The 16672-nt window shown below is 38.9% G+C and overlaps 1 protein-coding gene across 1 annotated transcript in view; it reads left to right on the top strand.

Moving 5' to 3' along the window:
* LOC126373562 (polypeptide N-acetylgalactosaminyltransferase 5) overlaps positions 1-16672 on the top strand; it is a 44830-nt gene that overhangs the window by 23798 nt on the left and 4360 nt on the right. The window contains exons 8-13 of the mRNA XM_050019724.1: positions 824-1001; positions 4267-4447; positions 10587-10726; positions 11179-11277; positions 15059-15193; positions 16163-16347. Of these exons, the coding sequence (XP_049875681.1) occupies positions 824-1001; positions 4267-4447; positions 10587-10726; positions 11179-11277; positions 15059-15193; positions 16163-16327 (898 nt within the window). The 3' untranslated portion in view covers positions 16328-16347. The remainder of the gene's footprint in view (positions 1-823; positions 1002-4266; positions 4448-10586; positions 10727-11178; positions 11278-15058; positions 15194-16162; positions 16348-16672) is intronic.

The following is a 16672-nucleotide window of genomic DNA, read 5'->3' as shown; positions in this document are numbered from 1 at the left end:
TTTATTGCATCAAAAAATTTTGTGTCCTTATGAAAAATAAACATTTTACTTGCGTACTTTGGTCAACTTCGCATGAGTTTTAGAATAGGAGTACCGTATGTTCAAATATTTCGATAGAAAAAACGTAATTAAATTATATTACTCACTTCTTTACACGATATATGTTTTATTATTACTTTATTAATAAAAAATAATAAAAAATAGAGAACTCGGTGAGGTGTGGGTAATAAGTTCTTCTTGCATTGGATGTACCTTTGAGTCCCCAATTGGGTAGTACTCGTGAGCTTATGAATTTGAATTTTGCGACGGAAAATTCCAATTGATATTAACACAAAATTACGAGCCGAATCATTCTCTGTAGTATGCGGTCCATGTCAGGCCTTTACATCTTTATCAGATGATTCAAACAGCGTTTCTGTGGCAGCTTTTAAAATGGCTGTAAAGTCCGATGCGAGAGCGACAGTAGCGGCCGCACGACTGGCATTATAGTTGAGGGTTATTAGATGGTACAGTACATGGCCGCTGGGGCGGAAAGGTTCTAGAATGGCGACCACGTATCGGACGACGCTCAGTGGCGCGCTACAAGGTGGACCGACGATCTGGTGGAGGTCGCGGGAAGCCGCTGGATGCCGGCAGCGCAGGACCGATCGTCGTGGAGATCCTTGGGGGAGGCCTATGCCCAGCAGTGGGCGTCGTACGGTTGATGATGATGATGATGAGATGGTACAGATGGTAAATCGGCCTCTCATTTCTGTGTCGCCTCTCGCGCTTGCATGCGTATGCTGTACGGTGTCATTAACCTGTATATTTTTTCGGACCTCAGGTACCGCGTTCCCGAGCGCGAGATGTCGCGGCGCGGCGGCGACCGCACGGCGCCTCTGCGCACGCCCACCATGGCGGGTGGGCTGTTCGCCATCGACCGCGAATACTTCTACAAGATCGGCTCCTACGACGAGGGCATGGACATCTGGGGCGGCGAGAACCTCGAGATGAGCTTCCGGGTAACGTTCGATGGAAACTGTGCGATTTTGGCCGATCTATTGCGATTTTTTTACCGAAAAGAAAAACAGTGTTATTACAAAAGTATGACTAAAGATAAACTAGGTTTAAAATAATAATCCGCACCACGAAAGTAATCAACGGATTTTAATGAAAATGATAAGGGACTTATCATCAGTGGCTGCAAGTTGTCTTTGATTACTTCTGGCTCTGCCCACCCCATTAGGGATTACGGGCGTGAGTTTATGTATGTATGTATAAGGGACTTACTTTTCAGGCTACATTCACTAAAAACAATATAGATGGCTTTGTACAGCTTTAAGGTGATAATTACCTATTTTCTCCTTACTCGGGTACATAATTATCCAAAATACAATGTAATGGAAGAAGCATATTATTATATAAAAATAATTGTTGCTTGATATTTGGCTCATAATATGTATAGAATTATGTTGCTACCTATATTGCTTCTCTTTATTTTGATCAGAATAATAGCGGGTGGAAGATGTAATTGTGTCGGGTGTAATAAAAAGGGTTATCATTTATACCCAAAGACAATGAATAAAGATGCTTACTCGTATGTTTGTTATCCATGAAATTAGAAAGTTAAACGAAGGAAGAACTGTACAGCGCCATCTATATTGTTTTTGAGGGACATAGCTTGGAAAGTTTCTGAGGCCGCGGGACTTCTTTCGTGACACGGACTGTGTTTTAAACCTAGTCTATCTTTTAGATTTCGTTCTGTAATAACTTTGAAATAGTTTACTTTCAATTAGAAAGAAAGACAGAAAAGAAAGAAAGAAAACATTTATTTTAGAAACAAAATAAAGAATTAAAATCTTATCTCTAAAAAGGGACATCAGCTCAGCGAATTATAGAACATCAGGCGCTCGGTCTGCGATTGTTGAAGTTAAGCGACTTTCGCAAAGGCCGGTCTTAGGATGGGTGACCACAAAAAAAAAAGTTTTCATCTCGAACTCCTCCGTGCTTCGGATGGCACGTTAAGCCGTTGGTCCCGGCTGCATTAGCAGTCGTTAATAACCACCAATCCGCACTGGGCCCGCGTGGTGGTTTAGGGTCCGATCACCCTATCCATCCTTGGGGAAGGCCCGTGCCCCAGCAGTGGGGACGTTAATGGGCTGGTGATGAGGCACTTAGGTATTGAAAGCCTATTTCTATTGTAGTTTAGTTATACCCTAACAAAATAATATCTACCATCCATTTTTTAAAACATCTGCAATTAAAGCAGAATGTTCCGAAAAAGCCGGTCAGTCAACTTGGCTGATATTTTAATAAAATTACCCTCTGATCGGAGGTGTAAAGTTGCAAATTCAACGGCTTTTTTGAAATGGTTTATGCGAGGTCCTTTTTGACAAAGTTTTATTTCGTCAACATTGGTGTTTATAGATTTTTGACCTGTGCAACTGTAACTGATATTGTAAATGCGAAAATAACTCCTTAATTCGCTGGATGGATTCAGACTACACTGAAATACATCTAAACATAGAGTGGGTACTTTCCAGAGACGGACTTATTATCTATTTACTACGATAATTCAAGCTAGTATAATTTATACTAGCTTTAACTAACTAAGCCCTTCGGTGAATGGAGCAAGTTTATTATGATTAAAGAACAGTCGATTTTTGTTCTCTCTTAAGACAAGTCGATGTAAAAGCGACTCATCTATGCTCTGGAGTTCATGTCGTAGTTTACCTTACTAATGATTACAACTTACGAGCATGATAACAGTATCAGATGACGTCATAATTATCATAGTGTCCTTGCTTTCTATAACAATTACTAAACAATTATTATTACTATTTGACGAACAATTATTATTTGACGGATGCAGCAGAGACTTGGTTAGGGGAGCTTAAGCTGGATATTTGATCCAAGCAGGATATTTGTCTGCCATACGCAATAATAATAATAACAATTACTGTTTGATTATTTCTCTGTAACGTTATGATAATGCTTGCTGCAGTAACAGATAATATAAAATAAGAATGACGTTCCGAGATAACAGTCTAAATTGGCATAGAGCCACGAAACGACTGCAAGGTCTTGTGGCCAAAATATAATGAAATTATGGAGTGATCTTTGCCAAAAGACCCATATGTTAGCGGTATAGTGAATTTCCGTAGAAATACGAATTTATGTCGTATTAATTTTGAATACAGTAAACAGATACAGTTATTTGAGTCGTTTATATAACTATTTGCGAGCTAACTTTATTAAGATCGCCAATTCGCACGGTGTCTGCAAATTCATGTGATGTACTTGTTACTTGAAACATTTTAAATAGTTTTAACTCTAAAAAGGTATTTCTAATAATATAAGAAATAGGACTTAAGTATTGCTTCAGTCGATCCGCTCAAATCCGACAATAGTTCGACGAAGAGTTCATAGAATTTAGCTACAACTCGGAGGTTCCAAGAGCACTTTTTTATTATTGATCGAAACCGTATGACATCGATTTTTATATAGGTGTTTTTATATAAATGTCACTTGATATTAACTCTGAATCATTCCCCCTTAGTAGTCGGTATAGTGTCACTAACAGCCACATAACCACAGTAATATTCGACTATATAGTCGCCATTATACATAACTTAGGGTTTGTTCGTTTCTGACGGATAATGGGTCGTGTATTATCAGTCAAGTAACGCGAAAGCAGATAAATGTATAGAAAAACACTCGACCATTTATACTCAACCGATGATACGTTAGTGCGCCGGATGATACGCTCGAAGCATTTTCCGTTTAATATGAACAGACCCTAAATTTCCCGAAATGGAGCGAACGCGAATTGCTGGATGTAATAATCTGTCTTAAATATGGCAAGGAACATCGGAGTTGATTTGAATATGGAGTTATAGTCGAGGTTATCTTTTTAAAATGGCGCGAAGAGAATATCTGAAGATTCGCAGTTGTCGGCCTTGTGTCATAACCCGGGATATTTTATACAAAACACATCGTTTTACACAGACACTATACATTGACGTTATCGTATACGCGCATCTGTATGTGACGTCTGACGATTGAAGACTCAATAGATCCAGGGGGGGGGGGGGTTTGGTTTGAGGTAAACTTATCTCAGCGGCTGGTGGGGAGCGAAGAGTTGCCGTTCTATACGTAGTATTATTCGCGCAGGACCGATCGTCGTGGAGATCCTTGGGGGAGGCCTATGCCCAGCAGTGGGCGTCGTACGGCTGATGATGACGTAGTATTATTGTTTGCTTGTGTAACGTTTGAGTGGGGGCGAAGGTCTGGCAGTGCGGCGGGCGGCTGGAGATCGTGCCATGCTCGCACGTGGGCCACGTGTTCCGGGACAAGTCCCCGTACTCCTTCCCCGGCGGCGTGCAGAACATCGTGTTGCACAACGCCGCGCGCGTCGCCGAAGTCTGGATGGACGAGTGGGGCGAGTTCTATTACGCCATGAACCCAGGTTCGAACCGTGCGAGCTGCTGACATTTTGCTTGTGTTGCCATTTAAAAAGCAAAAAATATTGGTTATGATTTTTGAAGGGACTGTAAGGTAATGTCCTCGTTCGTTAAACTCCTAAACGCCGTCTCGGATTAGATATTCTAGTATTTAATTTTAATTTGATATTTCGTTTACTTGAAAATTACAAATAAAATAAAAATAAACATATACGTAAATGTGCATTTGAAAGTCTTTATCTAAGAAGAGGCGGCGTCCGTCAGGTATAGTAATTAATGATCGATGACCAATAATCGTAGTTTTTAAATGACGATCGTTTGTGGCAAAATGTTAGCAGTAAGTGCACAGAACAAGTTTTGTTGTGGCTTGGGAATCGACTAACAAATTAAATCGCCAAGTAATTTGTGGATATGTCATTAACATTTTGAAGAGACAGCTTCCAAAATAACCGCCATTGCCGCTGCATTCATCTGTACCATGCATGCCCATCATTCCATACATTATTTAGCTTCATTTCATTTTTTTTTATCTTATCTTTCTGTTTTGTATTTTGTTCCTTTTCTATTACTTTTTAATGGTTTTCTTATTACTTGTTGTTGTAGGCTTTTGTATTCTGTTGCTGTTCTGTACAATGATTTGCTCTTTATGATTTATGCTTCTTCTCAATGCAGAAGCAATGAATAGTGTTACTACGGTATTGTTGAAGAATTATTGTGTACGTTGATATTAACCACAGCAACACTTCTTAGGTCGGGATCTGTGGCAAACGTCAACATGTATTTTAACAAATTGTGAAATTCTATAAATTGTTATAATATAGAATAAATATAAGAGATGGCTTTAGCAGAAGTCAATAAATGAGCAGACTCATATAGCGTGATATAACGTGAATATGCACACCAATTCTCCTTATAAGCGAGGCGTGCCTATATTCATGCCGTCAAGATAGCAAAATCGAAAGTTGACTACATAGATATAATAGTGGTGTTTGTTTAACGTTCGCCGCATATCCCGGCCTTTGTTATCATGGCTTAATAGAATAACGCGTACGTAACTATTTACGTAAGCGCGTACGTAATTTCCGCGAAACTTATATATCAAATTGACAATTTATTTATTCGCAATCCTTTGTATTTTTAGTATCTTATTTACTTACAACCTGTTGTTATAAGCTGTATACACAACGTAACGTGACGAGAAAGTGGTGTTTTGTGTGGACTTAGCCTTGGAGACAGAAATAGAATTTGATTTTCGCAGTTAAATATTGTTTCAGAGATTAAAGTTTTGGTCGTATTCAAATAACTATGTAAAATATGCTTAAATAGGATTCGTTGTTACATTTTAGGGTTCGGTAATTACGAATGAAACACTTCTTCCATCGTGTGGGTTGTGAGGTGGATTACCAACCCCATCAACCCTGGTATCAGGGTTACTATTGACAAACCGCCAAAGGCATGACATGGCTCATGAAACTACTACTAACTTGCATCAGTAAGTAGTAACCGGGACCAACGGCTTAATGTGCTCTCCGAAGCACGAATCATCTTACTTTCGGACAATCAGGTGATCAGCCTGTTGTTAGTGAAACACTGATGTTAGGTTTTTTATTTTATATTTAAGAATTTCTGACGCCCTGTGCCGAGGTTTTTCTTGCAGCTATTTTTCCTCGATTATACATGTTGTGAGAAGCTGCAGTAGATTTAAGCGGATGAGATCTTCAGCAAAATATATATTTATGTAAAAATTTACGATTCAAAGTGTAACTAACTGTGTTACCAACAGAATAAAGATATTTTTAGCTTGAGTTTGAGAACGGAAGGTTTATTCACTTCCAAGGTTTTCACATGAAGCTGATCTTCTAAGTAGTAGATTACTCTACTCGCAGGTTATCGCTCGGTTTTTATTCTAGACGGCTGTGTAAAGATCAACTATATGTTTGTGATCAACTATAAGGTACATTCTGGCCTGTCAAGTGTTTTGTCAAATATATCGGCATACGGGAATCCGCGAATACACAATTTCTTAAATTCAATCACGTACAGTGTAATTGGTCTGGTATACTAATCGTTCGAGACAAGCATCAACTTCTATCAAATACAATTTTATGAAATACTCAAACATGTAATATTTTATCGCAGTTTCTAGCCTACCATATCAGTAGACTCCACGCTTCAACAGTTTTGAACCTTACCCACTTTATAATAAAAGTCCTAGATTATCCAAAAGTGGAATTTCAAGCAAATACCTTTCAATCCGATGGTTGGGACCTGTTGCATATTCTTATGCGTCTATCAATGCTGGATCGGGAGTGAACGTAAAAGCCACATTGAAGCAATTTTGCTGATATTTGACATTTGCGCGTAAAAAAAAAGTAAGTGCGCAATGTCAATAAATGTCAAATGTAATATTGCTGAAATATATTTTTTATATATATTTTTTTATTTTTTAGTAGTAATATGAATTTGTATTTTTTTTTAACATATTTAAAAATAAAACAAAGACAATTCAAAATTACTGCCGAGGTTTTTCTTGCAGCTTCTTTTCCCCGGCTATACAGGTTGTGAGAAGCTGCAGTAGTTTTAGGCGGATGAGACGTTCGTTATGTAAAAATTGACGATTCAAAGTGTAACTATGTTACCTACTGAATAAAGATATTTTTGAATTTGAATTTGAGTGCGTTGCCGAATTTCGACGTTTGGTATACCATTAGGTGAGATCATAATTAACACATAATTCCGGGTTCAGGGATATGATATCATATCATATCCCCGATTTTAACGTGCTAAGAATTCCGTAAGTGTTTTAATTATGATAAAACCGCGTAAACCTCAAACAAGATGAGATTATGGATAAACGCAAAAAAAAACTTCAAGCCACATACAGTCTATCAATAAACATACAAAACACCACATTTTCGACTTCCAAGGAACGCAAATAATTTTACCATTGTTGACTAACGAATTAACTTTAGGAATATTATTTATATGTATTTATTTTCTTTTATTTACTTACAAATTATTACTCGGGACTCATCGAAGAAATAAAACTTAAATTGTCCACGTTTATTCAGCTGTAAATTATAAATAGTCATAAAAACCTGTTACAAATTAATGCGTCATAAATAATTTTATTTATTCAATTGGCCCCATATCATGTTTGTCGGTAACATTACATAACAATAAATAAATAAATAAATAAATAAATTACAGCGGTACCGATTCCGGAAGACACGCAACTTAATGAGGGACTTTCCAGGCTCATCATCACTAATTTAAGAGCCACGCTCTTTTCGGTGTAGCATTCTCCATGCTATTTTTTTAGAGGAAAATAGGGCAGTGGTTTCCGGCTTGTCTGCCGCCCCGCAGTACTCTGTCTGATGCGAGTGGAATGGCGTCCGTAGCAGTCTATTTCAAAGCCGTACTAGGACTCCAGTCCTTCGTCTCTGAATAGTACTGACAGTTACTGCTGCCCTCTGTCAGGTTCCAGGTTACAGTCAGTGTGACTCGCCTTTTCTGTTGTGCATTGCCGTACCGATGGTTCCCATCTCCGCCTCTGCAACCACTGAGGTCTTCACCCGTATCCTTGGTCAAGGGTTCTACGTTATACCCCGTAGGTCTGGGTCTCTATCCGAACTCAGCCCCCATCTCACTCCGGCCTACTGAAATAAGAGGACAGAGAAGTTGACTCTGTCCCCCTGGGGTCGGGTTAATGGTCTTGTATGAAACCAAAACCAAAGGCGTTTCCAGGCTACGTTCCCCGAAAATTGGATGGCGCTGTACAAATTTGCCTTTAAAACGTTCTAATTTCATGAATAACAGATATATGCATCTTTTATCTTTGTTGTTCGGTATACATCCAACCATCATTATTCTGATCAAAATAATGCGACACAATATATATAGCAACATGATTCTATACATAATTTAATCCACATATCAAGTAAAAAATACATTACTACTTAGTTTTGTTTGTCAGAATCTGTCTATAATGATGCCGATTCGGGCAACCAACTTAATTTGACAGGACTACTACAACTAGCTCTATCTCTTTCTTGTGTCTATTGTAAGTTGAAGGACGGTACTAATTTAAGAGCTGTCAAATTAAATTAGGTGTTTGTGTGCGCGAAAATAGGCACCATTTATAACCAGATAACTAACTGGTGATGAAACTAACTTGTCTAACTCAATGGCTAACTTTATCAATTTATCAGCAATGTTCACCATATTGTGTTTGGTAGAAGACTGTATAAATTATGTAATTTCATCCGGCCACATTGCACCATTCATGTCGTTTAAGAACCTCTAATCTAGCCAGTGAAAAGACTGAAGAAAAATATCAATTTCTACTTTTTTCTGCCAAGCCATAATTTATAAAAGAAGAATATTTATATATTTTATACAACTAAAACTATATTAATACAGTAAAAAAATAATGTATGCTAATTAAACTACTGGAATCTGAGTCTAGTTACTACGCAGCTCACATAAACCCTTTCATAATGAAACATTTTCTAAAAGATCTTATAATAAATTGGCGTTATAGGCATATAACATAATTGGCTCTATGACTATTCAAAATCTTATCCAATTCCAAATAAATTCAAAATTTAAATTTCGAACCAGTTCTAAAACCATAGAGCTACGTAGTAACAGACTGGGTTGTGACTAACGGGGCATCAGGTGTGGATGTGCGGCGGCACGTTGGAGATCGCTCCGTGCTCGCACGTGGGCCACGTATTCCGCAAGACGACGCCCTACTCGTTCCCTGGAGGCACTGGCCGCGTCGTCAACCACAACAACGCGCGTCTTGCAGAAGTATGGCTTGATGACTGGAAGCATTTCTACTACAACATCAATCCAGGTCTGATACGCTCTTAAGCTCAATACATAGAGGCGGTGTTGGGAGCGCTGCGGAAAGGTTTTTTGATTGATGGAATTGCGTAGCGAGATGCTCATATAAAACCTCCAGATTCCTGGGTGAAAAAGTTTACCCAAATTCTACGAGAATTCCTGTCGCCTAAGCGCTCCCAGTACCACCTCTGTGTGCGTTGAGTTTTAGCTCTACTTTTAGATGACTGTCTATCCGTTCCTGAGGCTCGCAGCGTCAAGACCGTCAAGAGATCTGAAGGTTATTTCGAATAGCTACTGTTTTGTTTTTTATAATTCAAAAATGGCAACACCATTCCACCATGTTTGGATTTTGAGACATCACGTGTTTCCAAAATTGAAACATTCATCTACAAACTCAATAATAACATGTAGCTTTATGGAATCTTAGTTGAGTAGTAATCATCGTCCTCGTGGTGAGATTTTGTACTAGAATGCAGACACTAAAAGGGTTTGAAGTTGAAGAAGAAGGGTTTGGAATGTAAGTATTTTTTTTTCACGAGATCTTTGTTGACGAAAAATGTGGCGCATTATTCCAACGACGTCATCAGGAAACAGGTAAATTTGTTTTTCTACATTCTTGTATGTCATTAACAATAATTCTTGTAACAGTTGTTCCCAAGTCATATTAAAAGCAATATCGCATTGTATTGGTTTATACATTGATAATTAATTGTATTAACATACATACGGCAATCGTAAGTGCATATATATACTTTGCATGTGTATTGATTCATTATAATGTTTGTAGAATTACTAATATATTTAACCAAGTATTCATATTTTACTAACTTTGAGACCGCATTTTCATTCATTTGTTCATTACATCACATTTGGTGTTTTGTGCTTGTTAAGTAACATTGTATAACTGTTGGTTTGTGTAACATTTGTCAAAAGACAAATAATATTGGTCATTATATTTTTTTAAATGTCTTTAACTGCAGCAAAAGCGGTCTAAACATCCAAAAATACAGATTAAAGCGATGATAATTATATTCACTTAATATTCGCACTTTGATTTCCCAGTCTCTTTAAAGCCAAAGTTCTCTGGCCAACTGTCAATTCGCATGATAGGTTACAGTAAATCGAAACGTATACGTAGACTGGTTAAATGTTTGCGTATCTAACGATTCGTGCCTAACTTCACTTGAAACAAATTTGATTTTGGCGCTCTTTTCACTCCCAAAACATTCTCTATAAACTTGGCAACGATTTTTCTGAATGTAACATGTTTTGACATTATGGTGTCGGGTTCAGGGGCATTGCAAGTGCCGGTGGGTGACGTGAGCGAGCGCAGGGAGCTACGGGAGCGCCTCAAGTGCAAGTCCTTCCGCTGGTACCTCGAGAACATCTACCCTGAGAGCCAGATGCCTTTGGATTACTACTACCTTGGAGAGGTGAGTCCGTTTATTAAATCACCATTGAATGCTTGACATATTATAAACTGAATATTCGATTCGTCGTGGTCGAGCGGTTAGAGCTTTGGATTTGCGATCCGGAGGTCCTTGTTTCGATATGTCTAACAAAATGTCACTATGATTTGTGGTTTATGACTCTACCCCTTAGGTTGGATAGGATATTGCAAGATGAAAATAAGATAATTCCATGCTTGCCGAACAGCACGTTATCCCATTGGTCTCGGCTACTACTTACTGGAGGAATAAGTAAAAAAATCGTTACATGAGACTCAATAATTCACAACCCACACGAAAGAAGAACAGATTATTTATGAAGTGCCTGAGGCAAAGACTAAAGTCAGAAACAGCCATTACTTATTTTCTTCTATTTTTTATTGTCTATGTCGTTTGTCGATGGGCGGGACTATATCATTTCGTCGTTGATGTTTCAGATACGTAACGCGGAGACTTCAAATTGTCTGGATACTCTCGGAGGCAAGTCGGGACAGGCGCTCGGCATGGGCTACTGTCACGGAATGGGCGGGAACCAGGTAATATAACCTTTATACTTCAAAAGCGTGAATCGCGAGTTTCAACCAATAAACGCAGCAAATACAATCTACGTGGATAAATGTCGTACGGCTATTGGTCAAATCCCTCGGTCTGTATATTTTCTTGACATATCTGTCTTTCTTGGCATATTTTTATTTCTTCACATATATGTCTGTATACTTTAGCCAATCATAGGAAAGGAATTCGATAGAATTCATATGGAATGCCGATGGAATTCTGTCGAATTCCTTTCCTATGATTGGCTAAAATTTCAATAAGTTGACGGGAGTTGTCAGTTTCAACCGATCATTATGACAGAAAGTTATACCCCAAAACGTAGTGTGACTAGAGTGTGACATATCTCTCGTACACCGTTAGTGCAAGAGATACATCTCTTGTCTCTTTCGCACTAAGCGATCTACTATATCTTTGTTTCCTGTCATTGTAATCATGCTACATTATAACGGGTATAGACGAACGTCCTTCTGTTCATGCTATTGTAAGATTATGGAGCGAATGAGAAGGCAATATACAAGGCAGAGCTCTTCTGTATTGGTGTAGCAAATAACCATGTCTTATATTTTTTTACAGACTAAAATAAAAAAACATAAAAAAAATCGAATAATGCATCAGGTTTGGACATAAACAAATGTTACTACTAATGTCACAAAAAGCATATGACTTTTCTTTACACCTTAACGCCTTATTATTAGGAGTGGAAATTGTGTAAATCTGCTGTATCTCCAGGGTTCATTGCTGTTGTATATCGTCCCTTAGCTTACAACACCGCTCAAGTCGAAAATTGGCGGTTTTTACATTTCATTGGATGAAGAAGAAAATAAAGGTTAAAATAAAGTAAATCGTCAAAATAAGTACTTATAAATAATTATTTATTAACCGCTAACTAGAGTATGTATTAAGTAGCAATAAAAAAATCTACAAATATTTTAAATAAGACATTTTTTTTCGTCTCCTGTAAAGTTGGTAAAAATGACTTAAGCGGTGTTGTAAGCTAAGGGACGATATATAACTCATTAAATATAGCGTGGTTGGTATGGCAGCTGTTGTTATGTCTCTTTTGCACTAAGCTGTATACTATATCTCTGTCCTGTTGATATTCTATCCAAGCTATATTTAATAGCTCGCATGGTGCTTCCTGATCGACGGTAACGAACGATTATGAATTATCTTTTATACGAGGGGAGGTCAAAAAGTTCGCGGAATGGAGGGGTTGGAGGGGGTTGGTTTGCTCGTACAGGTAGCCGCTAGTTGCACACCTCATTAACAGTATATGTACCAAGTTTAAAGCAAATCGGGTCATTAACGTTTGAACTATCGACCAGCAAACAAGTGAATCGGGAAGAACTCAGCGAATATGGAGAAAATTGAACACCGCGCCGTCATTAAGTTCCTCACCAAGCAAGGAAAATCCGCTCAGACGATTTTTCAAGAGCTGTTAGCAGTTTACGCGGACTCTGCCCCTGGTAAAACCATGGTTTAAAAGTGGCATAGTCTTTTCAAGCAAGGAAGAGAGTCGATTGAAGATGACCCCCGCTCCGGACGGCCCATTGAGGCCACCACACCGGAAATCATCGAAAAAGTAGAGAAACTTGTATTAGAAGATACCCGCTTGAAGAAGAAGCAGCTTGCAGCAATGGTCGGTGTATCCGAAACAAGTATTTTAAATATCCTACATCAACATCTTGGGATGACTAAGGTCAGCGCAAGATGGGTTCCAAGAATGCTCACGCCACTTCAAAAAAGCGAGCGTGTCGAGTGTTCTCGCCAGTTTTTAGAGCTCTGTGGAGAGAATAAGGAAGAAGTTATGGCCCGGATTGTTACTGGAGATGAAACCTGGGTTCACCACTATGAACCTGAGTCGAAGCAAGAGTCGATGCAGTGGCATAAAAAAGGCACACCTCCTCCAAAGAAGTTTAAGGTGTCACAATCGGCCGGAAAGATCATGGCCACTATTTTTTGGGATACAGAAGGTATTTTGCTGATTGATTATAAAGATCGTGGTGTGACTATAACGGGACATTACTACGCTTCTTTACTGGATAGATTGAAAGAGGCTATCAAGGAAAAAAGAAGAGGAAAGCTGTCAAGAGGTGTGCTCCTTTTGCACGACAACGCACCCGTCCACACGTGCCATGTTGCGACGGCTGCCATTCACCGATGCGGGTTCGAAAAATTAAACCACCCGCCTTACAGTCCAGACTTGGCCCCCAGCGATTATTATTTGTTACCAAAAATGAAAAAGGAACTGCGTGGACGAAAATTTGGCGATGATGAAGAAGTCAAGTCTGCAATTTCGGCCTATTTTGACAGCAAAGAGAAATCTTTTTTTATGATGGAATAAACAAATTATTTGATAGATCCGGAAAATGTGTTAAGGTTAAGGGAGAATATATTGAAAAGGAAAAATAGTTTCGTGTTTAATTTCGACCCCCTTCCCCCTCATTCCGCGAACTTTTTGACCTCCCCTCGTAACTTGAGTGGGTATGATTTTTTGCTACTGCAGGAAGTAGGTAGAGGGAAAGCTTATACTTATTAATAACAAAGCTTATACATATTATGTTGACAAGAATAAAAAAAGAACTATATGTTTTCCATTATAGTTCCAAAATAGATATAAATCAATTGTCAATTGTGTAAACAGAGTCGAAATTCGTTGAAAAATTAAATATCAAGGCCCGCTTACCTAACCTGAAGATTTAACAGGTCTGGTTTAACGAAATAGTTATAGATAGCCGAAATCGAGGAGTGAGAAAGAGATGGGCGGGTGTCTGTATGTGGGGCACATGTTCCTAGTGCCACGTACAAATTCCGATTTCCTAGAACGGGATGAAGCATTCCGCATCACTGACTTCTACTGTTGATATCTCAGGCTAGATGACATATAGATAATCGGATTTTAGGCCAACAGAGGCTTTAGCATGTTCACGTGAGTAGATTGATGAAAAGGTGTTAAAAAAACAGTCAACTACCCTACTGAATTATATGTAGCCTGCAGAAAAGCAGTAAGCATATTCGATCGATGTAGAAAGCTGGCGTACAAGCGCTAGTTACCATACAATTCAAACAATGTTATGTAATTGGTTTTAGTTTGTACGTAGTTGTACGTGTATGTATGAACCTGCGCATGATGCGCCAAAATAAAGTCAAGGATTATTTTAATTTGCTTTGTAACAAGACTTGATTTATCTAATTTATATATCGCTTATTGGGTTTTATTTCTAACGTGACTTTTTTTGTTTTGAACGGGATTGGCTTTTATTTTATTTAGCCGTACCAATGAAAAGCTACGCCGAAAATATGTCAGGTTGCAAGATTAGTAACTATGTTTACCTTGTACTGGAGTCATTTGGTTGTCATCAGATGGGTTACTTGGAAAGTATTCACAATGGCGGCCAATACCAATATGGCGGCACGATGATATAAAATCAAAAGTCCTTGTGAACTTTCTAGGTAAAACTACCAAATGATTTTTGTTTTTTTATAACACTTACCCGTGCTTAGGGAAACTCGCAAAGAGAAAATTAAATCGAAAAGAAGTTTGACTCGGACGGGACTTCCTCGGTCTTTTCTGACTCGATGGTGATGGTTAACACGCTTGTCCCGGCTTGACAAGAGCTGCGGGTTCAAGTCCCGTCCGAATCAGACTTTTTTTCTTTGAAAACTACCAAATGATTGGACTATTGGACGCGTAGTTATAAAAGGTGTCGCGTAAAGGATAAATTTGATGCGAGATGCATTATAAAGTGTGTTCTGTTACAGGTGTTTGCGTACACGAAGCGCAAACAGGTGATGTCGGATGACAACTGTCTGGACGCGTCACACCCGCGCGGGCCCATCAAGCTGATACGCTGCCACGGGCTGCGCGGCAACCAGGAGTGGACCTACGACTCGAAGGTAATTGCTACATGTTTTTGTTCTTGATTCTTATATTGTAGTTTCAAACTGCAGTCTGTAAATGTGGCGTTCAGAGAGAAGTGTTTTTTTTTTATAATCGTGCCTGTCAAAGTAAGGAAAGAGTAGTGACAAAAAACATTCAACTATATAAAAATGTCATAATTAAAACAAATAATGGTGCTAATTCCTGTAAATACCATCTAATTTTATTTTAAGTTATATCTGTCATTTTCTTATCCGCCGAAAAGGAAAGGGACGGGTAATCGACAAGCATAAAATTTATGGAACACACGTCAATTTTAAGCACAAATCTAAACCAACCGTCTAAAAATTTTACATCCGTCAATAACCCGACACAGTTAAGTAGACAGCACGTCAAACGGATTGCATACCAGCGACGTACCTTTTGATTCGCCCGGGTTATTCATTCATTCACTCATTCTTCCTAAAATTAAGAGCTGTGAATCATCCGTCCCTTTCCTTTTCGACGGATATGAAAATGACGGATATAACTTTAAATAAAATTAGGCGGTGTCTGCAGGAATCGGGGCCAATACCGGGTTCTTACCGCGTTAATCAGGGATATGAGACTCTCGATATTTCAACACTGTTTCAAGTGCCATGATCATGGGACAACTGATGAAATTGGAATGGAGTAGGTTTCATCCAAAATTTTCTAAGGGCAAACATATCTGTTTATCTCTTATATGTCGGAATGTTCGGAACCATCTGAACGCGCACCAAACTCACTACGACAAACCGCACTCACTGTATCCTCGCGTTTTGTCATCACATTTTACGTTTTCATATCCCTGATTGACGCGGAAAAAACCCGGTATTTTAATTACGATAGTATATCTCGTTCTTATCGTGTGCGTGTGAGCGAGACATACAATGCTTTACTCGTTAACGGCTTACGGTTTAAATATACAAATGGCTAGTATTTACATAATTTTCGTGTTCCTCCAGACGCGGATAATAAAGCACTCTAACACGGGCATGTGCCTGGACAAACCGGAGTCTACGGACGTGTGGAAGCCCGTGCTGCGCGCGTGCGACGGGTCGCGCGGCCAGCAGTGGCTCATGCAGGTGGACTTCAAGTGGCAGGCGCGCCGCCGCGGCGACCACAGCTAGTCCACGCGGCTCCGACGTCGGTTCGTATACTTCACATTTATATTTAGGACGTAGGTAAACTCGCTGATCGGTGCCCACTTCTTGAAAATATGACATTAAAAAATTGTGTTAATCACTTCGATCATATTATTGGTAGGTGTCGCCACCTAAAAATGGCAAATAGGGTGTTATAAAGCGATGCACCTCATTTCGTCCTTATTCGCGCGCCGCGTTTATCTAGTTATTTCTGTTACTTAAGGTTTAAATTTGATTAAACCGTACAACACTTTGGAACAATTTCGAAATATTTGTATACATTACAACTGACACGTGGACGATAGGTTGTTTAATTTTTGTAAGGAAATG

Source organism: Pectinophora gossypiella, chromosome 16 (assembly GCF_024362695.1).
Source record: "Pectinophora gossypiella chromosome 16, ilPecGoss1.1, whole genome shotgun sequence".
Classification (NCBI taxonomy): Eukaryota; Metazoa; Arthropoda; class Insecta; order Lepidoptera; family Gelechiidae; genus Pectinophora; species Pectinophora gossypiella.
The sequence above is the reverse complement of the archived record's forward strand: the minus strand, read 5'-3'. Positions and strand labels throughout refer to the sequence as shown.